Source organism: Branchiostoma floridae, chromosome 6 (genome assembly GCF_000003815.2).
Source record: "Branchiostoma floridae strain S238N-H82 chromosome 6, Bfl_VNyyK, whole genome shotgun sequence".
NCBI classification, from domain to species: Eukaryota; Metazoa; Chordata; class Leptocardii; order Amphioxiformes; family Branchiostomatidae; genus Branchiostoma; species Branchiostoma floridae.
Window position 1 is genome coordinate 21,357,818 of NC_049984.1, and position 23,207 is coordinate 21,381,024.

At 39.0% G+C, this 23,207-nt stretch overlaps 2 protein-coding genes across 3 annotated transcripts in view; one reads left to right on the top strand and one right to left on the bottom strand.

Annotated features, from left to right (window-relative positions):
• Positions 1-381: 381 nt before the first annotated feature.
• On the bottom strand, positions 382-5,733 carry LOC118418579. 2 transcript variants are annotated; one of them, XM_035824573.1, is made up of 5 exons: positions 5,564-5,733; positions 4,475-4,734; positions 3,005-3,496; positions 2,197-2,325; positions 382-1,165 (listed from the first exon to the last, which is right to left on the bottom strand). In XM_035824573.1, the coding sequence occupies exons 3-5, from the start codon at positions 3,424-3,426 to the stop codon at positions 874-876; spliced, it is 843 nt and encodes a 280-aa protein (XP_035680466.1). In that variant the 5' UTR covers positions 3,427-3,496; positions 4,475-4,734; positions 5,564-5,733; the 3' UTR covers positions 382-873. The 2 variants fall into 2 exon arrangements, with proteins under 2 accessions (XP_035680466.1, XP_035680465.1); XM_035824572.1 differs by having other exon boundaries at positions 5,467-5,733.
• A 12,023-nt stretch (positions 5,734-17,756) lies between these two features.
• The window catches only part of LOC118418192 (cannabinoid receptor type 1A-like), a 31,579-nt gene continuing 26,128 nt past the window's right edge, over positions 17,757-23,207 (top strand). The window contains exons 1-2 of the mRNA XM_035824032.1: positions 17,757-17,838; positions 17,962-18,054. Coding sequence (XP_035679925.1) covers positions 17,757-17,838; positions 17,962-18,054 — 175 coding nt within the window. The remainder of the gene's footprint in view (positions 17,839-17,961; positions 18,055-23,207) is intronic.

Sequence of the window (23,207 nt, forward strand, 5' to 3'; positions counted from 1 at the left end):
CTGGTCTAATTTACCGTTTCATGCCCGGAGGACCTTTTTTGCTAAGTTCAATTTTAAACTGGGTTTCTTATTATATTCAAAAGGCCATGTTTTCAGTAGGAGTATTTCTGAACTGGTCTATTGTGCAAATCCATATGGGGTGCACTGGAAGAGTCCATTCTTGCACTGGGAATTTGTAAGATTCATTATAAGGCTAACGTGTCATTAGTAGAAGTGTTTCATTTTTGCACATGGGTGATTTTGGAACAGTCTATTGTTGCATGGGGAGGGAGATGACTGAACTACGCTGCATTTGCTCTCAAGCAAAAGTCCGCCTTTCTAGTTGCACTTCTTCTCTATCATTATGGCCTATACGTATCCCGCAAGAGCATAAAGGCAAAATAAAGGTTCTTCCTTTATTCATTCATTATACTACACTGATACACATTTCTTACTAAAACATTTACTGCACTTTTCTTATAAAATGGCCGCCATGGTATCCGGGAAAAAATGTAGAGTATTCTTGTCTCGTCAACCATGCCGTTATTTTCGTTATACCATAGCACAAAAAGTCACTTAAAATCTGTTCCGGAGAAATTGACCAAGTTAGATGCTGTTCTAAAAATTCATTTACTGAGCTATTCTTAAATCATCTCCATTTTGTGGCATTTTAAAATCAGAATCATTTACGAGTCATCTGTTTATAGGACATTCATCTTCAAAGTTTCTGTAGGATGAAAACTCCTGGTTGTACGCATGTCTATAGGGTACAATTTGCTACCTTTTCATACATCGTAGGACAAGCATATTTTAAAGGGATGGATTGGTGTTGGAATGACATTTTGTCACTTGTATGAGGTCTGGTCACACATATTGCCTTAATGCCATATTGCCTTAATGTGTAAGGCCTGATTTCTGCCTCAAATATTGCCTAAATGATCGATAGAGATCTAAGGTAACATTTTCCTCACAACATAGCCAGATTCTGTTATACATACATACCCAACAATGTCCCCAATGTACCTTCAGTTCCCGGTACAGGTCCTGGTAGAACGGCTTGTTGATGGAGCGGAGAGTGTTGGGAGCCAGCGGGTTGAGGTTGGGTCTGACGAGCATGACGCGGAACATGTTGGTGTTGAAGGCCTGGTAGGTGGTACATCCTGTATCACATGGATGGAGGGAAAACCTGAGGAAATTAAATATTGTAAAAAAAGAAAAATTCTTCGCAAGCTGTAACATTCGTCATTAACTTCATCAAGTGGGCAATTATTCATATAGTAAGGTTCTTTAGGCACAACCAAGGAGTACTTACTTCCAACGTTTCGATGTCTATGAGACATAATCATCAGGATAGAATGACTGGAAGCAAGAAATCAGCTCCAGTCATGAACAGATAGAGACGAGGGGGATGTAAGCTAAGCCACGTTTGGGACGACACTCTTGCTGCTGCAGCGCCACATACACCGGCTATAAGTAGCAGCAAGAAGTAAGTTTCCAGTCATCCTACCCTGATGGTGGTGGCTGATAGACATCGAAACGTTGGTAGTAAGTACTCCTTGGTTGTGCTTAAAGAACCTTACTATATGTTGTAATATTTGCTCCTCCTCCCGTCTGTGTCTCTGTGTGTGCATATGTTTGTGTGGTGCATGCGTGCGTTTCTATATGTCTGTGTGCGTGTGCTTGTGTTTCTGTGTATATATATTATTCATGTGTGTGTGTATGTGTGTGTGTTTCTTTGTGCATGCTGTGTGCGCGCGTGTTCGTGGCGTGTGTGTATGTGCGTGTGTGTGTCATTAGAAGAGGTAAAATCTGTCATCTCGGTTCTGTTTGAATTATTTAGCTTTGAAATCTCTGGGTCTACGACCATTTAGGAATTTGAAAAATATCTCGAAAATGTAACCGAACTTGAAGTAAACAACAACATACCTTCACCATTCAAAAATGTTCCGGATATTCACACCTGTCGATATGTACACGTAATATATTTCACTTGAATGAGTGATGGAATAAAGAACTAAGTACTATATGCATGAATAGAGTCAGTTAATCACCAATTAATGACTATTAAACTAAAAAAAATGAATGTGTTAAGGGGACGTTTACGTGTTCAGTGGGTGGAAATGAATGAAAGATGAATGGATTATTGAATTAATGGATAGATGGGTGGGTGAATGAATGGACAGATAGATTGACGGATGGATAAGAATGGCGACCCACCTCAGGTGAGACGACTTGTAGGCACCGTGGTGATCCATAGAGTGGACGACGATGTGGTTAAAAAGCGGCTCCAACAACTTCTGGTCGACCTCGTGGCGCTTCATGACGCCCTGCAGCGCTCGCCTGGACCTGGCAGGTAAGGTGGATAGAAAGCTTATAAAAGGACACCCGGGGTTAGTCTCCAAGCAGATAGTCTTAAGTGTAGTCCCATTGTCTTTTGGGCAGTAAGCAGTGCGGTGTTATCCACTGCGGTATATGTCCAGGACATGTGTATTGGAAGGCAAAGCCTACTCCTTCTTCCACTGTCTTTTACCTACCCAACTGAAGTCAGGTACCCACTTTTACATTTGGGTAGAGTCGTGTAAAGTGTCTTTCGTGAGGAATTAAACTTTTAGCCAAGGCCGACCGGAATCAAACACGTCTAGCCTCTCCACCAGATTCTACCTGACGAGAAATATTCTTACACTGCCAAAATTAATTTTTCTTGTTTAGCTTACCCCATGGACAATTCTTATATGAAGAAAATATTTTTGCAGGAAGAGAATGAAGAATAAAGTTCAAACAAAACAGGAAACTCCAAAAAAAATTCTGGACATTTAAGCAAATTCTACTTTTTTCTTATAATGCAACAAAAAATTCTATCAATTCTTGCTTGTTTTTATAGCCAGATTCAACTCTTAAGAAATACAAGTTAGAATTTTTCTTCCCTTTCTCCGAATATGACAGGACTTTCTTCCTGGAAGATAAATTTTCTGTGAGGAAGCAAATGAAGATAAAAAAGAAAAAGCATTTTTGGCAATGTACTAACCGGAAAAGTTTGTAGAGTAGACTCTCCTGTCCGAGTAAGTCCCAGCGGCGGCCGGACTGGTGCCCCTCCCATGCGCTCATGTTCTTGCTTTCTTTCATCACGCTCTCCCTTGTGCCGACTACTCCGACCGCCAGAAAACTCGACACGTTTCCGTCACTTTGCAGGGGACTGATGGGGGAATGCAGAAGTCCGTAGTGTAAGGGTATGGACGTGTAGGTCGACTCTTGGAGAGTCTTTAAATCCCTGTCCACGATGTGTCGGACCAAGCTATTGGAGAATAGATGACAGTTGGCGTGCGAAGAAAGAGTCCCATAAAAGAACCAAAAAGAAAAGATTTGGGACATGTCGGTGATTTCCTCTCCGTTGCGAGTGAAGTGTAGAATCTTGACGCCATCTTCTCCCTTCTTGTACCGCATCGACATGTTGTTCAGCTGAAATCCGCCAGTGGCGCGCAGCTTGCAGTCGTCAACAGTGATCTAATATTCGTCCGATCTAATGTGATCAAAAGGGTTAAAACGTTACAATTAAAGACAGATGTTACTGTTCATTGAAATCCCTACATTTTGCAAGTTTCGGTGTATATGGTGACCATTCGATATACAGTGCACTCTGAGATTGCATTTTTTAATGTTCCAGCGGTAAAAAAAACAGCGTATACGTACCACATATGAAAATTAGATCATTACATACTTTTATTATATATATATATATATATATATATATATATATATATATATATATATATATATATATATATATATATATATATATATATATATATATATATATATATATATATATATATATATATATATATATATATATATATATATATATATATATATATATATATATATATTTATATATATATATATATGCAATCCAAACTTCTGTATGAGCATATTCACACTGACCGTACATAGGATGTTTATGCCATTAGGCAACAGCAAGTAAATTTTATGGTTGACAGATTCTATGCAGAGTGCAAAAATAATGAGATAGCGCGAAAAAAAACAATATGGGTAGAAAAAAAGATTGCTAAATTTTCAAAATAGACACCATAAATGTCTTAACAAGATATGAAGTGACGAAACGTGGCTATAAAACTAACTATTCCTCTATTAAAGAAGTGAACTAGTGTAGTAAAAGTTACACTAGTAAGGTAAACTGGTATCACTTGCCAAGATAGCAACCACGCTCATGGCTTCCTAGTGGCACTTTTACAGCTATCCAACAAGTTTCACTTCTGCAACTATAGTCATGGCTGCCTCCCTATTGGCACTGCTACAAGTATAATTACTAGGTTTCAACACAACATGTTTGCCTTTTTTGATATATCTGACCATCCCCGAAGAGGAAAAAATATATATTTTTTAAATCAGGCGAAAATTAACGAGCTGCCATCAATTAACTTGCTGTGGTCTCAGGAAAAAAAGTTTCTTGAAGAAAAAAAGATGTCTATCCACCCACCTGCCGTTACTAGCAGGACGTATCAGCATACATAAAGACGTGTTCTCCACTGCCCAAGCCATGTCCGCGTCGGTGGGAGCTTTCAGCACAAAGAGCAGGTAGAGGGAGTAGAACACAGCGTAGAGCCACCGTAAGAAGTACATGGGTGTTTGGAGGAAGAAGTGACGCCGGAAGAGATGTGCCACACTCGGGGTCCATTCGCAGTCCTCAAAGTTCGGGAGTATCGGTGTGGGAGTCTTTGTTGACTTCATCATGATGCACTAGTACGAAAGGAAATATGTCGTTTCGCTGCATTGTCAGTTCCCTACAGTACGTTTCGCCATATGACACAAATTGTTTCGCCACGTGGCTACATATAAATGCTATTTTTCTTGATAGACTAATAGGCAACTTCTACCTTGGAGCGGAACGTCTTTAGCGAACTGACGATGTAGCGCACTGCTTTATCGTCTTACTAGTTATCTTCAACCCGGAACTATTCTTTCTATGTCGATGACGGTTAGACATTCAGGTGATAAGATACACCAATTAGTAGTTATTCAAGCAACTGGATTAATTTATTATCGGTCATACGTTTCAGACTCCACGTACAGTAGTCCATGATCTATCATGGCCTTCCGCCATGTCTCGGCTAACATGGACGCAACAGTTAGCTGACTAACAAGTTTGCAAAAAAAGGGACTGCTTTATGATGCTACTAAAATCGCGTGAAATTTCTGAGCGTTGTATATCTCACTGGGAGTCTGTACAAAACTCGTGTGTAAATCCAGTCATAGGACATGTTCTCTAATTGACTAAATATGCAACAGACGTGTCTCGACTTCGTCCAAGAACCGTTCGACATTGTTTTCATCTTATTTGCATATCAATATATGAAATACTCTATGAACTCAAAGTTTAAGTCACTAAAGAAAGGCAGTGGATGCTGTGTTAAACGTTTAACAAGATGCTCTCTGTAACCATGATAAAAGTGTCATTGCTTGCTGCCAAACCTGTTTGTCGAGTCTGTAACAGCAGACCTTGTGTTGAGTCCTCTTCCCCAAAACGGCATGGCAAATCTCACAGCGCTATCACCCGCAAAAAGCTTACCTCGCTTTGTTCTTCCTTCTGTTTCCTGCCCATGAGACCTACTGTACTCCTCAGAAGGTGAGTAATTGTGAAGAATGACCCCGGATTCATTGTTACACTTTAGCTGCCGGCGGTTCCTATGTGTTGCGCAATATGACCCTGTACATGCCCTCGGTGACCCGACCATGGGGTTATTCCATTGCAAGAAAAACGTTCGCAGAAACCGAGAGAGGGTACGACACAATCAAGGATCAAGATCTGCCACCGTCTTTACTTGTGGTGAAGCAGCAGCAGGAGTCACCCCAGGGGGAGGTGGGAACCAGCGGGCCGCCGCCCCAGTCTCCTCCTTTCACGTGGGCGTGTCCGCCATGGCTACGGGGCTGACAAGTCGTAAGAAGGGCAAGAATTGTCTTCACACGCGTACGAAGAAATGAAGCCGATAAAACATTACGCAAGGCACACGTCTGCAGGTAGCAAACATTTTGTTTTTTCAGTAACGATAGAGTCGATTCCAAGTCACCGTGAGGGTTGCCATTGTCATCATTTACAAATGTTTTAAATCATATGTTTAGGAGATTTCATAATTTAGAAATATTTTGAATTCTATTTGAACTTTATAAATATTTTCCCCAGTGTGTAAAACCTTTGAAATATTCACGATGTGGAACAGAATACCTCTAACAGTTTGTAAATAATGCATTTTGCCCTTATTTACCATTTTCTACCATTTCTTTGTAATGTTGGGTCAGTAGGCGAGGAAGAAAGCAATTAACACATCCTTGCAAAGTATGGTTGGGTGTCATGTCAATAGCCTACCACAAAGGACCCACCAGTGCCCATCAGTGAAATCTAAAAATATACCAGGCAGACAAAAGGGGCTAACTTTTATGGGGCAATAAATTAATTCTACCATTTGGGAAGGTATACCATTTTTTGTATATATTTCTGTAACTGAGAGAATCCCGCAAATGTTTGAAAGTTATTGTAAAGAGATATTTGTGTGATCTCTTTCAAAATGTTTCCAAAGTATTCAAAGGAATTTAAATACATGCAAAATTCCATATTAATTTTTTTTGAAAAAATTATTACTGTTGCTGTTACTGTTACTGGGCTTATATATTCTTTTATTCAAAATAATTCCAACTTATTACAATTATTGTCTAAAAACCCTCATGGTATCTCGGAATGGACTCTATAATATAGTCATTTATTTGTAAAATCTTTTTTTTCTAGAAGAAGAACTACGGATGGATGAAATGTTTTCCAGAATGAGGGAATTTGCAGGGTTTGAAATACTCGGTTTGCCAGTTTCACTGCGAAACGATTTTTTGCCCAACTTTAATATTCAACAGCCTCGCGAGTCGCTACTGTAGCCCACTTGCCGGGACTCCGAGCGTCAAATTAGTGCTAGATTCACGCGGAATAATTACAAGTTCCTTGGCAATAAAAAAATCACCTTAAAGTATAAGAAAATTATTTTTTGGTGCAAAATCATCTATCTCCTAGAACTAAGAAAATATTTCTAGGCAACAACATTTGTACTCTTAAGGTGAGAAAAGTTTTCTTGGTGTAAGAACGTCAATCATAGAAGTAAGAAAACTTTTCTAGACAATAACAATGTTGCTCTTGAAGTAAGAAAATGGTTCTTGTTGTAAGAATATCTTTGAAGTAAGAAAAAAATTTATACAATAAGAATTATACTGTTGAAATAAGAAAGATATTCTAGAAGTAGCCAGTTTAATTCAAGAAATACAAGAAAAAAATCTCAAATCGTCTCAAGAATTCAAACAGCAAAAAATTGCTCGCCCATGGACAAGCTCGTTTTTCGAAGATATCTCAGAACAGAATAATTTTCTTCCTGGAAGATGAATTTTTGTGAGGAAGAAAAAAAGATAAGAAAAAACATTTTTGGTAGTGTAGTGACGAGATTATTGCATTTTTTCAGCAGCATTTATATTACAGTTACTTGCCACAGACTCTAAGGCAACGATGGATATCTAATGTTTCTTGATTATGTAGTGATACATCAAATGCTGAACTGCCGGGCACAGTTAGCAGTCATAGGGGTCATAACGAAATTAGAGGTCATATGGATATACGATAAAGCGTTAGATGTGACAAGGGTAATAGGCTAGGAGGTTAGGAGTTATAGCTAGGATGATAGGTTATGAGGTCAAGGGGTCAAAAATTAGGATGTTTGGAGTCATGGGTAGCGTATTTTCCGTATGGGTTGCGTATTGTCTTTCTGGGGGCATAGGCAAAGTTCCACTGAAGAAGTCTTATTTTTTTGGTCGATGACCAGGCTGCACAGTGGTTGTTTAAAGTAAAAATGATTTCTACTCTCAGATTTAATCTATACCGAAAAGTAATGAAATGTGATCGTCACCTGTTATGTCAATCCTTGCACGAATGGTAAAACCAACTGAATGAATAAACAACTAGAGTTCGGGGACCTCATACCTCCATGAAATATTTATTGCTTTTTTGTGGATGGTATGTATGTTTATAGTCGGTTGCATTTGAGAGTAATGGTTATAAATGTTATGGGAAAGTAGTGGTGTATTTATTTAATGACACAGAGGATGTCCATCTGATTGGTAATTATTAAAATGTGACACTTTATTAATTGTGTAATGTGCGTTTAAGAGGTCGACGGCATATGGTATACGTAGCGTGGCGCTCCTTAAGCTTGATGTTTGGCATTTAAACTGTCTAAGGTTTATGGTTTTCAATTCCCGTCAAAACTCAACTACGCCGTACTTCGGCCAACTACGCCGTAATTTGCCGAGCTACGCCGTAGTTCACAGAAATGGATCCGATACAGATTAACTTTCTGAAGTACGCCGTAGTTACCGCCATGCCAGTGAAGTACGGCCTGACTCAACTACAATCGGGCCAGTAATTCACACAACTTGCTCCAATACGACTCAGCTTTCCCAAGTACGTCGTAGTTGCCTGACATACGGTACCGGTCTGAGTCAACTACGTCGTAATAATCCTAGCCTGACTAAATCGCGCTGCTAGCCCGGCAGTAAACCACCCCCTCATTTACCCAAGCCAGTGGTGAGAGATTGTGTAAACACAGGTTAGTAATAACCCAAACTTTCAGCCATACTGCGAAATAGCTGGACTACACACTGTCTCAGCCCATCAATTAGTGCTACCTCACCTTTACACATAACGTTACATGTACTCTCCACCGAACACACACTGCACCGAGAAAAAAATTCAAGTCACATTCCGGTGCATCACCATTATGAAAATCAGAAGAACTCATTGAGGGTGGGGTTTTCGTCCGACGGTTTTATATATAATCATCGGGGGAGATATCATAACATGTTTTCTAAAATAATAGCTTGCATGCTTTCAAGCTTTTCAAACCATGCGACGGAAGACATCCTTCATTCCTTCACCAAGAATCTGGACAGTAAATATGTTCTCACCTGTGACACAAAATTGGTGACAGTCTCAGAGATCTTCAAGGTTGCAGCGCTGACCTGCCCTGTTACACGTGATCTGTGAATGCTGTCGAACCGGTTAAATGTCCTTCACTAATTGACTTGAGGCAAAATGTCCAAGGTCCGTGGGGAACGTAGATACTCATTGTACAAATCAGGATCTAACTTTAATAATGCATCGTTTCCCATGATGTATTACATATCCTTAGATATTACTTAGTCACGTGTATAAGGACTCTCATACACGAGACTCTCATTACGGCGTAGTTCAGTCAGGCCGTACATCAGCCAACTACGGCGTACTTCAGGAAGGCCAGTTGTGTGAACTACGGCGTAGTTCGACAAAGTACGGCGTAGTTGGCTAAAGTACGGCGTAGTTTAGTTTTGACCGGAATAGAAAACCATAAAGGTTGTCAGCATTATTGAGGTTCGACTATGTGCCTCAGAGCGGTGTGGTGCGAGGAAGTTGGGAAACTCAGAAAGAAGAAGGAATGTGGCCAACTTTAGCCAGATGGTGATTTGATTTTCCACCAATATGTCATAACATCAGCTGTTTACACGGTACAAAAACGAGATGCACACTTTCCTCTGACAGCCTTACACCAACTGTAAGATGAATACTTGGCGCCAACCCCGTCTGCTAAAAAACAATTACCATTGGCTACGAAAGAGACAACTAACAACTGTCCCTTATCGTAACGAAATCAGAACATCTGTATCGCCCATAAAACTTCTTATTATAAAGCACGATGCCTGTTCCAATATATCGCAAATATAGGGGTGATTTCTGATATTATTACATCAATTATAACGACAGATACGGCGCCCAAAATCTCATCGATTCGAGCTTTCATCACACCCCACCAACACAACAAGTATGAAACCAATCCATCCAGCCGTTCTTGAGTAATCTTGTACATAGACAGACAAAAACTCGGGGTTCCCCAAACAGCTATCATAGAAATCACCTCACCATCTGCTTAGAGCTAAGCCCATTAACAAACACTTAAGGCACGATGCCTGTTCCAATATATTGCAAATATAGGGGTGATTTCTGATACTTGCATCGTTTCACGACTGTGTACAGGCATACCAAACCATATGCGAATATCGCAAACGGGACATCAACTATAGTTGCCAAAATCACAGACTTTAACCACTCATTTTCCAGGACAGGCAATATGTCATACATATTAGGTAAAACCGCAACTGTATACTTTGTCATAATATCACATACGAGAAAACCAAGGAATCAACGTGCATCGTAGGACGACTGTGTACACCAGGCACACCAAACCATATATCAATATCGCAAACGGGAACAAAATATAGGTGCGAATACCACAGACCGTAACCACTCATTTTCCAATACAGGCATTACTAGTATACGTATGTTCTACATACCGTGGGTAAAATTGCAACTGTTTGCTTTGTCTTTGTCATATGACATATGACAAATTCAATAATGAAATAGAAGAAATACAATACAGGATACAAACACATCATCAACACAACCAAAAGGACATGAAATATTCGTCAACCAATACCTACATGTAGGATACGGGGACAAGTTGATGCCCGATGTATAATAATGCAAGTACTTACCAACACAACATCAGCATAAGCCTCGCGGAGCACAAAATCTAACAGCGCAAACGAAGTATAACACACCAGGTCCCCAAAGGCACAAGTGGCTAAATACAAAGTTATTTATCATACTCAAATTGTCCAGCATCGGGAAACAGTTGCCCAGCATCGGGAAACAGTTGCTTTAAGGAGTTAACTGTTACATTACCCTAACCAGTTGCTATACGCAACAACTGTTCAGATAAGAGATTACCTAACACATCCACATATTACATATGTCATACATCCAATTACATACTAACGAAACTTCCGCGTTACGCAATGCGCACCACAAAACATCTAACAACACAAACGAAATATAACACACTGCGTCCCCAAACGCACAAGTACATACAATGATACATGCAATTCATTATCACAATCAAAATTGTCCGCCTCCCAAAACAGATGATCTAGAATGTTGGGCTGGGCAAACAGCGGCACTAATGTGCCAACTGTTACAAATATTTCAAACAGTCCTAAGCAGACATAAATAAAACTACTGTGTTAACTGTTACAAATATTTCAAACAGTCCTAAGCAGACATAAATAAAACTACTGGGGGTTCCCCAAACAGCTGTCATCTCACTATCTGCTTGCAGCAAAGCCCATTAACAAACACATAAAGCACGATGCCTGTACCTATAAATCTCAAATATAGGGGTGATTTCTGATATTATTACATCGATTATAACGACAGATACGGCTCCCAAGATCTCATCGATTCGAGCTTTCACCACACCCCACCAACACAACAAGTATGAAACCAATCCATCCAGCCGTTCTTGAGTAATCTTGTACACAGACAGAGACACATAACAGAAAATATAACCTCCATTCCATGACATTTCATGGAGGTAAAAATTGCTTTTCTAAAGAAAAAAGACAGGATCGTTGACTGCTATTTGTAGCTCCCCTTGCTTAAACAAAGATTTTACCAAAATGACTGTACCAAACATTACCATAGTATGATGCTTTCTGCGCTAATCTGGTGTAGAAAAGCTACCTTCTTTTAAATGTTCCTACAGTAGGTACGTGCTATTATACCGAAGTGATGTATCCAATACTGTAAATCATTTCGAAGCGAAAAGGGTAAAGTGTAGTGTTACTGTAATGTTTGGTACCTGCGCTGTAATACATGACCAAAAGGTAGAAAAATAAGGAGCCAATGTTGCTATCTTTCCTTCAACTTCTTAAAATCAAGTATTAATATGTATGTATGTTGATAGACTGGGATTATCCTGATTAGTCAGGTACTAGGTAGGTTTGACCTCAAATTGAGCTGATTTTTCGAATCCGAATCTAAAATCGCTAATTTGCACATTTCAATGAGAACGAGTGTCTCATGTCCTCTGCGCATCGCTCTTCTCGCTTTGGTTTTAATCCGAACATAAACTTAGGACCCTGTTATTGAAATCATAATACGTTTTATGTATCTTGGTACCATTTCTATAATTTTTCTCCAGACACCAGATCCGGTCCGCAAGACCAGACTGATTGTTCCTACACCTCCGGAGCAGGTAAGTCGTTTTCAAAACTTAGTCCACTTACGGAGCCATGTTCTCGTCTCGTATTTTAGCTGTCGCTTTGGTTCTAAGTTGACTGCTGTACCTCAAAACGCGTTTTAACCGTCAGCGTTATATTAAACCACAAAAGTCTTTAACGGGATCCGCAATATGCACTTTGTATGAACGATGTGGTCATTTTCGATACTCCAATTGTAGTAGTAGTAGTATTTAGCGACATTAAAAGATAACAGTAGTTAATAGTTGGAATACAAATTCGAAGTACATTTCTGACGAATTTGTTACATTTAAAGAATTCTGCTTTTCATAGGCTTGGAATTTGAATTTATCGTAAGTCACCACGATGAGGCATTAATAGTGGAAGTGTCGCTGAGGAGTTAAGTTCAGCTAGAGTTCAGTTCAGCTACAATTATCTGTTAGTAAACTTAATTGTCCCAACATTTCTGCAGATACTATATGGTTAAATGTTTGTTATTTTCCCAGACACCACATACAGTCAGCAGAATCAAACTGATTGTACTCCCAGCCCTATATACGATAAAGGTAAAACGTTTCAAAGTGTCCTTAGGGCTTTTCTGGTCTCGCTCTGTAGTTTTTGCTTTGGTTTTATGTCGACTGTACTTAAGAAACCTGTCATAATCTTCGACACACCGTCAAATAGAATAATTTAATATATATGTATATATAATATATATAATATATATAATGAATATTTAATATATTAAATGTAGCTTTAAATTACACAATATGTTAATGATATAATGCAATAAAACCCTGAAACCCCATAATTACCTTTGCCAGAATGGCTAAGGTTATGTTTTAGGCTTGTGAGTCTGTGTGTGTGTGTGTGTGTTAACAGCATAACTCGAGAAGCCTTAGATGGATCCCGATGATATTTGGTAGGTGGATAGGGGTCGGGAAAACGAAGGTCAATTTCGATAATGGGCCCCCTAGCGGCTTGCTAAGGTACTGCAGCGGAAACTCATTTTTTTATATCTCGTGTTCTGGACATGCTGGTTATGATTTTTGAGTGGTAGGTAGCCCTTGGGGCAGAGAGTAAGTACTTCAAGTTTGGACCCCCTAGCGGCTTGTTTGGAACTGCAGTCGCCGATTTCCTTTCAAACTTTGGACGAGAATAACTCGAGAACGTGTTGATGGATCGTCACGATTTGTGGTATGTAGATAGCCCAAGTAACAATGTACATTATGGAATACTAATTATGCAAATCAGTAACTTATTTGCATAATCAATGAGGAAAGTTTATAAATCCGCTGCATTTCATGATAGGACTTTCAAACTTGTCACATATATAGATGAGAAAGAGAGAAATATCAATGCATATTAATTATGCAAATGACGACCTCATTTACATAATCAATGAGAAAATATAAACGTGTTGACGGATCGTCATGATTTTTGGTATGTAGATAGCCAAAGGGAAGACTTACATGATGGAATTCTAATTATGCAAATCGACAGCTAATTTGCATAGTTAATAAGGAAAGTTTGTAAATCCACTGCATTCCTTTATAGGACTTTCAAACTTGTCACACTTGTAGCTGAGAAAGAAAGAAATATCTATTTATATTAATTATGCAGATGATGATCTCATTTGCATAATTAATGGCAAAATATGAACATGTTGACGGATCGTCATGATTTTTGGTATGTAGATATCCTAAGTAAAAACTTACATAATGAGATACTTATTATATAGATTAACAATTTGCATGATTAATGCGGAAAGTTGATAAATCCACTGCATTCCGTGATAGGACTTTCAAACTTGACACATATGGAACTGAGAAAGATGGCAGAGAGTAAGAGGTGTATGTTTGGGTCCGGTAAGGTCTTTTCTTGAACTGCAGGAGCCGGTTTAGTTTCCTACTTTGAAAGAGAATAAGTCAAGAAGCGATGAAAAGATCATCATGATGTTCAACGATGTTTGCCGCCTTGTGTATATAGCGCGTGCCGAACATTGCCTGCTTATTTCTTCAGTTGCAAACAAGCTGCAACACCTTTGACGTTTGACCGCTATTAACCTACGCTGGGTAATACATGAATGAGATTAAACGTTTTCTATCATGGCTCTTTCTATCATTTGCAAATGTCACCCGGGAAAATGTCAGAAATTTCCATTCAATAATGATATATTGCAAAATTTGGTGGCATTGAAGCATTTTATGCCACCTATTTAATCACATCTTTTATCAAATTTCATCTTGTACCACTGAGGTTACGGGCAGTGAGTGAGTGAGTGAGTGAGTGAGTGAGTGAGTGAGTGAGTGAGTTTTTTATTAATTTTTTTCTTGGTTCGTAGACTGTTTTCGAATATTCGTTTTAAATATTTAGCAACCAAACCGATTACATGTACACATAAATTGTCTCGTTGTGGGTGGTGTTACCTAACGTACATGAGTTGCTTCCATCTTCGGTGTCTGATGTTGTGATGTAAGGCTTCATATTTCTTTGAGTCTGGGACGGCTCTGGAGTAAACAAGCGCCTTGCCAGTTTTTTTTTTTTTTTTGCTGTCAAAACCTGACAAGCGGCATGATGTTGGGAGGGCACCACCAGTCTATGACTGGGGACACAGGTGCTGGGATCTTTTGCGATTTTGTTAAGATAGTCTTTTACGTTTCTTATCTAGTTAATGTCATTCAAATCTACCCTTTGGCTTAAAAGCCCCTTTACCCTGTCGAATACTGAAAAAATATCCTAGTACATAAACTACTTCCGCTTCTATAACTACTACTACTTCTACAGCAGACAGCGGTTTAACATTTTATCTAAATGTGTCATACAACGATGTTTTAAGACAAGTTTGTTGTTAGATTTGCGACAAAAAGGACCTTGATTCACTGAAGGTAAGAGATGACAATACGCCGAGTTTCTATTAAGTCTCTTGTGACAACACTGCGCGAAAATAGGAATTTACCAATAGGGTTAAATGCCAGGTCAAAAAGAAAACATCATCAGGTATACCAGGCATTTATCGCTTTGGTAAATACTAGTACCACTTTTTTTCTGCAAGTAGCTACCAGTATTACTGTAACATTTCTGTATTTTTTCCAAGACGCCACACCCATGGAGAACCCTACGTACGCCCCCGGAGAAGGTAAAACGTCCTGTCATTGTCGCGCTTTGTTTTTACCACTTAAGTTTTGATTCGACATCTGTACTTAGGAAACATTTTTACATGGCATTGTTAACTTCAACACGCAGTCAAACGAGTTTGGCAAGCCATTGGGAATTAACGGTTTTATTCAATTCTAAGGCAAAGTTGGTAGTCGCGGTCGTTTTGACATTTCTGTAATTTTCCTTGAGGCATCACATCCATGGAACAAGATCAGAGTAATTGTATACCCATCTCTATGTACACCTTTGGAACAGGTAAGACATTTCGGCTCGCTCCCATTGAAATTCTCATTGAAATGTAACAAATGCTGTCGCCTACCTTTGTGACTTGATATGGAGCAAATTACAGACAGCATCAATCCTTCATTTTTCAACTAAACCTATGACGTTTTGCAAAAGATGCACCACAATCTACTCTGAGTAATACATTAATACATAAACGAGATAAAAAGTTTTCTATCATGACTCCGTCTATCATTTTGCAAATGTCACCCGAGAAAATGTCAGAAATTTCCATTCAATAATGATATATTGCTAATTACTATGATTTTTATGTCTTATGTCAGGTATGTGCTGAAACAGGCCTCTTCTCTACCGTACCGAATACTTGAAGATACTTCTTATACTACTACTACAAATGTATTAGTACTACGACAACTACTACCAATATAGTCAAGGAGAATATACATAAGACCTTATTACCTTCGCAACAATGGTGGAAGGTCATGTTTTAGGCGTGTGTGTCTATGTGTCAACAACATAACTCGAGAAGCCCTCAATGGATCCTGATGATATTTGGTAGGTGGGTAGTTCCATGCAGTGGATAACTCAAGAAAGGAAAAACGGACAACGGACCTCAGAAAATTGTGTACAAAATCAAATACTTATTATGCAAAATAGTGTACATTTGCTTAACTAATGAGAACATAATATCATATTAGTTTTTTACTGTCTCTCTTGTCCCGTACATGATATGGTCTTGACATTTGGTTGGTAGACAGTTTTTAGACCCTAACATTTAATTTTGGATCTGCAGGGACGTTTTTGTCATGACATTCCAATGAGAAGAACTGCAAAAAGCAACGACGGATTGTCATCATTTTAGGCATGAATGTAGCTTAGGCAAGGACGTTCATGTTGATATACATGTTATGCAAATAAGGATTTAATTTGAAAAATCAATGAGGAAATTGTATAATTCCATTGTTTTTAATAAATGGAATTCAATAAATGTAACAGATGTAGATTATGATAGATGGAACATAAGCAGATACCAAATATGGACCGAGGAACTGATTTGCATAATCTATGTCTACAGACATCATTCTACGTATCAAACCTAGTATATTTGGCGAAGGAATGTGTTCGTGGAGTTTTTTATGCAACGATAATTTACAAAACGTAGTCAAATTTGAAGTAGAACGGTGTTTATGTTTATGTTTATGCTTAGCAAGAATAATGTGCCAAGCTTCTGTCAATGAGTAGAATCATGTTTTCCTTTTATTTCACTGGGTCTTTCTTAAATTTTGTTCTAACTGTAAGTGACACTCGGATTACCCGTTGGTATACTTCATTACTCTAGCATTTCCACATTTGTACATTTTTGTAAATTTCCTCCAGACAATACACCCATGGAGGAGCCTCGGACTGATAGGCAGGAATGTGTCGACGCCGATGCCAGTTTTCCCAATCCCATGTACGAATCTGGAGCAAGTAAAAAGTCTGCTAACACCTACCCACCTACCAAATGATAATTGGTAGGTGGGTAGGTGTTTGGAAAACAACGGAGAAGTTCGATAATTGGCTCCTAGCGACTTTGTAACAGACCGGTGCAATGATCATGTGGATGATTGGGCTATTGAAATGGAGATGGGCGCCGCCCTCTGCACTGTGTCTGGTGCCGAATGATTTTAACTAACCTAAGCAACGGAAATTCCGTTTCTGATATCTTGTGTTCTGGACATGTTGTGGTCGTGATTTTTGAGTGGTAGATAGCTCTTTATGCAGTGCTGTACGTTGGCCACCAGGGGTTTGTTTGAAACTTGAGTCGCTGATTCTTTCAAACTTTGGGCGAGAATAAGAACGTGTTGATAGATTGTCATGATTTTTAGTCTGTAGTTAGTCTTAGTGATGACCTATATAATAAGATACTAATTATGCAAATCAATAGCTGATTTGCCTAATTAATGTTTATCAATCCACTGCATTCCATGATAGGACGCTCTAACTTGTCACATATGTAACTGATGAAATAGAGAAATTTCTATTTTCTACAAATGGTTTGTTGTTGTTTATCGTCAAATAGCTTTTAGGCAATAAAAACATGGCGTAAGATGCAGAAATTTCATACTTCATATTGTACAAGGTAAGTGTGATTTTTAGTTGGTCAGGCACCGGTTAACTTATTGACACCGGCATTTCTGCAAGTGACTTCATGCATACTTTTAAATTGGCCAGACACCACACCCATGGAGGAACCTCAGACTGACTGGCAGGCACAAGCTGACGCCGCTGTAAACGTCTCCGACCCTATGTACGCCTCCATACCAGGTATAGTTTAAGTCCGCTTACGACGTTTTTTTTTTCAGTCTCTCTGTTTGTGATTGGTTCGAAGTCTACTGCCGTAGATTTACAATATACACCGGTCCTTGATGTGCTGTCATTTTCCAACAGACGCCACACCCATGGAGCAGGAGCAGGCTGATTCGCAGGACCTTGCCCACGCCGCTGCGAGCGGAAACAACCCTGCGTTCGATCCAGCAGCAGGTAAAACGTTTTCAGTTCCGATTATACTAAGACCATGTTGATTTGACTATACGAGCGATCGCGATGATGTCACGGTGACGCAGTGGTAGGCAAAAAGTAGGTGTTTGGCAAACGATTTCTTTACATATTAACCGGTAATTTGATCTGATAATTTGAATATCAATTTTTAATCCAATCTACTGACGTCCTGGTAGGCACTAACCGCCGAATACCCCGGATATAAACAACAACAGCGATCGCTCGTATATGGATAACATCCTCTGTGAAACCCAAAACTAATGCGAGCGTGCGAAATGTTTCACCCAAAAAGAATGTCAAGAATGTCATCAGTGATGTTAACGGATTATCTATATCAATCTTTATTGCAAATTCATGCCCGAGGGCTAATTGCATACAAAGTAAAGTAGTAGTGATGTTTTCTCACCTTGTTCATATGGAAAGATGATCAACAATGGAATTCACAGCTTTGTTTAAATGTTCCGATAGCAACGGTCTTTAATCCTAGCATGACGCTATTTTATTTTGTTGATTTATCTTTAAGCACCTTTATTCATTAACTGGCAAAATAGTTACTGTAAATGCAGAAATGTTCGCGGTGGATTAATGTTCGCAGTTTTCGCGTTGGCCATGTCACCGCGAATTTAAAACCACCTATTTTGGTAAAGGGTGAATTCTATTTGCAAAATTCTATTTCGTATTTCCGACAACATTCACGAAAATAGCGTTTTATGTACATTCTTAAAAACTATGTCAAAAACCACATTTGACTAGTTCCAAAAGTATGCAAAACTATACAATAAAATGCAAAAGATGAACATAGCTCGAAGTGGCAATTATTTCACCCGCTTGAGCCTTGTGTACAGAGAACCGCTAATTCATTTCAAAATATTACCGCGTTTATGATTATCTCTCAAGAACTTCACTTCCAACATTGCTGTATTGTCTTGCTTTCAATCTAAAAGGGACGCAAACTGGAAAACTACATTAGTCAATTACAGACATTCAATTGAATGCAAGGTAATGGTATATAAAATACCATAAAGAAAGTGTAAATTACATGTTTTGAGTAATCTTCACAACACTCCACACCTACCTTCTATTCATCACTATACGTACCTTATGATGAATTGTTGCAAGGTACTAATGCTTAGTTTAAGGATACAAGCGTGTAAAGGTACTCTTGTCGCTCAATTTGTTTTCATCATAGGTATCTCAATTTCTAGCCTCTATCAGGCTTCGTGGATCGGTGGTCTAATTGTAGAAATTGGCCAGAAAAAAACATTATTCGTGGTGAGGATAATGTTTTTTTTTTCTTGCCGGCCGACTCCCCTAGCGTACTATTGAGTCTGTTTTTCAATTAGACCACCGATCCACGAAGCCTGGTATAGGCTACTCAATTTCAACAAATTCCATTCAAGGCACTTAAATCATAGTTGATGACAGTACGATAATTCACATTTAGTAGATTATTCTAACTGACGTACATTACGATTATTTGTAGAAAAAAGGAAACTAAAGTTCTACAACAATGAAAAACTTAAGTCTCATCGTTCAAAGCTTTACGGAGCCACTGTAAAGGAACCTTGTAGGTTAGAAAAACTCCATTAAGGCTATGGAAATACCAATTCGCTGGGAAATATTGTTACAGTGTTGTGGAACATGCTAGTCACCACCAATTGGCCGTCTGGCCCTAAAGTAAGGCCATAAGGGTTTGACATGTTCACAACGGTGCGGACAAAGTTTCCCAGACTTGTGAACATGTATACCCCATGACTAATTCCATTTTGTGCAACAATGATGTGACCACTGATGTCCGTACAAATGTCTCTGGGATCCCCCAATTTTATTACTCCATCGTTGTTTTCTGTTTGTCCAAAACGGAATAAAAGACGCCCAGAAGGACTATACACGTGGATATAGCCCTGCTTTGTCGCATAAACGTTTCCGTAGTTGTCTACATCTATGCTGAGGAATGGGCCGACTGTGCTCATCAGGCCCAAATCGTCATTTCCGAAACGTTTACTTAGGATGCCGTCAGGGCGGAACATCAGAAGTTCAGGTTTGCCAAATTTCGCCTCGGAAGTCACTAAAATTTTGTTACCATGCGCGTCTACGGCAATGCGATGATAACTATTTTCCGATGAATCTATGTGAAACTTGCTCAACGGCTTTCCGTCCTTCCTATACTTCACTACATCCCCTCCACCGTCACTGAAAAGCTTCTTTGTTCCCGTCACCCACAAATGACCCTCTTTATCGTCTTCACCAGGAACTATCGTTGGGAAAAGGCGAAGAAAGGTCCCATTCAAGCTGAAGACTTGGACTCTTCGGTGGCCACCATCAACCACAAATATTTCATTGTCGGCTGATACGACCGCATCCCTGGTGACATCAAATTCCCCTGGGCCAGATCCTTTCTTGCCAAAGATGATCTTCTCCGGTTTCACGTGACTACCATAGTTTTCTACAAGGTGGTCACAAGGAAACATGGCATTACCGTTTACAATATAGAGACGTAAATTTTCCTGGGTAACAACATATTAGATTGTGTGCTCGGACCATCACCTTTGGTTGACATTGACAATTAATGAATACAATATAGTGGAAAAAAACGTTGGCTTGTCCAGTCATAGTGTGGAATAAGTGAAGAAGTGCGGATTTGTTTTGCTTCACGAAGAAACGTCATGGACAATTGATAAAATTGACGGAATGAGAGCAGTTGAGTAGATGCAACATTGGAATATACTATTTATTTAAGGTTTGGACTTTCATTTTTAATATCAGACTCATTCGACACCCATTGAATGAACTTACCTGGTGAGCTCTTGGACATTACTAGTAACGTCGTTCCTGGTGAGCTGTTGGAGACAGGTTTCACTGTGGAACCAGGTAGGCTGTTGGGGACGGGTGTTACTGTGACAACTTGCGAACTGTTGGCCATTGAAGTCAGTGCGGTTGCGGTTAGCCCCAAAGAGCTATTTGTAGGACTTTTCTGTGAAAATATAAACATGCATTTGCATTAGTTTCCTACATTTCATTTGCGTTGAAATTCGACTATAGCACTGAAAAGATCACGTTTGAATAATTGACATTTAGGCTAAAAGATAATTCTGTTTATAGACTGTAATAAACATTACCAAAGTACACGGGCTTTCCTCAGGAATGGAATGAACATTAAGGCCGTTTGCCTCATTTTTGTTGCCGGTACAGAGGAACAACAAGTATTGCAAAGTTTAAAACAGCAATATAGGAAGGCATGACCTCGCACACATACCGAAGGCAGGGACATTTCAGTCCCCACGGAACTGCAGCAGGCAGGGTGGCGAGAGGTGTTAGTAGTCTCAACAGTTTGTGTCGGCTGTAGGAAGGGAATATCTGGTTAATTTGTTGATGCATTCGGTATGTCATTGTCGATTTAAGTTAGCACAAAAAGTCTTATAAAGCTGTTAGAATGCTACTCTCCAAAAAAAGAAAAGGAGAGGAAACCACGACATTTGCCATTTCCGTCCTACGCAATGTATTAGCGGTATAATATGATATATGTCAGTATATCTTGTTAAGTATAACTGTTGTAAGGTGAGTAAACTGAACGTGGCCCTTATTGTTGTCAAAGTCATCAAAGGGGAAGAAAGGATTCAGGCGTGCCTTTGCATTTTGGATGATCTCGTTGAAATACAGCCCGGCAAAGGTTCCTCCGGAGATCAAAGACGCCAGGACGACAGTCATCATCACAACAACGCCCACCCGAAGATATGAACAACCTGAAAAATAGCCTTTATACTCCGGAGTGGTCAAAAAGACAATTGTTTTGAACAAGTTCCATAAAGCCTAAACCACATACACGTTATAATGATAAATGAGGATTACGATAATTAAATGTTAAAAATCTTTCATAAATGACAATTTGTATTTAGGTGCTAACATGGACAAATATAAATTTGCTGGGTAACAGACATGCACGTGCACACGCACATACGCATAAAATGTGTTAACCCTATCCAGACTGGGGGGGGGGGAGCTAAAAGTGCCCGCGCCAACTTTGACCTCCTATAGCTCCCAAACGGCTTGTGCTAGAACAACCAAACTTGGTGAGTTTTCCTAAAATGTTGTTGGCAACAATTTTTAAAAAATTGAGTAAGGTTATGATTTTTCGTGTTGCCATGGCAACGGGTTTCTGAAAGGCAAATTTTACAAAAATCACTAATTTTGGTTTAAACAATGGGATTTTCAGATTTTCTTGCTAAACCAAACTTCTTTTAATATATATCTTTAATATCTTAGTTGAATATTTATAATTAAATATTCATAAATTATGCTAATGAGATGACGTAATTGGTCAAAATCCAAGATGGCCGACAATATCATGATTTAAACTATAACAAGCTTATTTTCACTCAGATTTTCACTACATGGTATTTTCTTACAGAAAACATTCATGTGAACGTTTTTAATCCATTCCCATGGGGTTTTAGCGTTATATGTTGAAAAAATTGTATCTTTAAAAATGTAAGGTTGATAATCCAAGATGGCGGATAGCTAAACTACAGATGACGTCATTCTATGACGTTATTTTGACGTCGTTGCGTCGGCTTTTGACAACAAAAGTCTTATAACACTTAATAAGAACACTAAATATTAATAAGAAACCTTTATTGGTAGTGAGATATTCAGGTATTATGGGATTTCCCCGTTTTAGCCAAAAATATTAATTAATGACGTCTTATTTACGTCGTATTACGTCATAATGAAATAAAGATTTCAGGAATTATAAAACTGGATGAGCACAACCCCATCCTGCAAATTTGGTGATCGTAAAGTAGGCCGTTTTGAAAATACGAAGGAGGGGGGGGTCGAATGAGCCCCCCACCCCCAGTCCAGGGAAGGCCCAAAAAGCCCAGTCAGGATAGGGTTAATACGTCCACGCACCCATTCACATACGATACACATGTCAAACACACATACGCACATACATTCACAGATATTAAAGTAGAATTTTTTTTAAATACTTAAACTATTAAAGAGTAAGGCTTATGTAAGTATATGGGTCATGGGTGTATGTCTGACTGAACAAGCGATAAATGATTGAAATAAAATGTTACCGCAGACAAAGTTCCCGTGAACGTTGTGCACGTAGGTTGGATTCGGCCTCATTG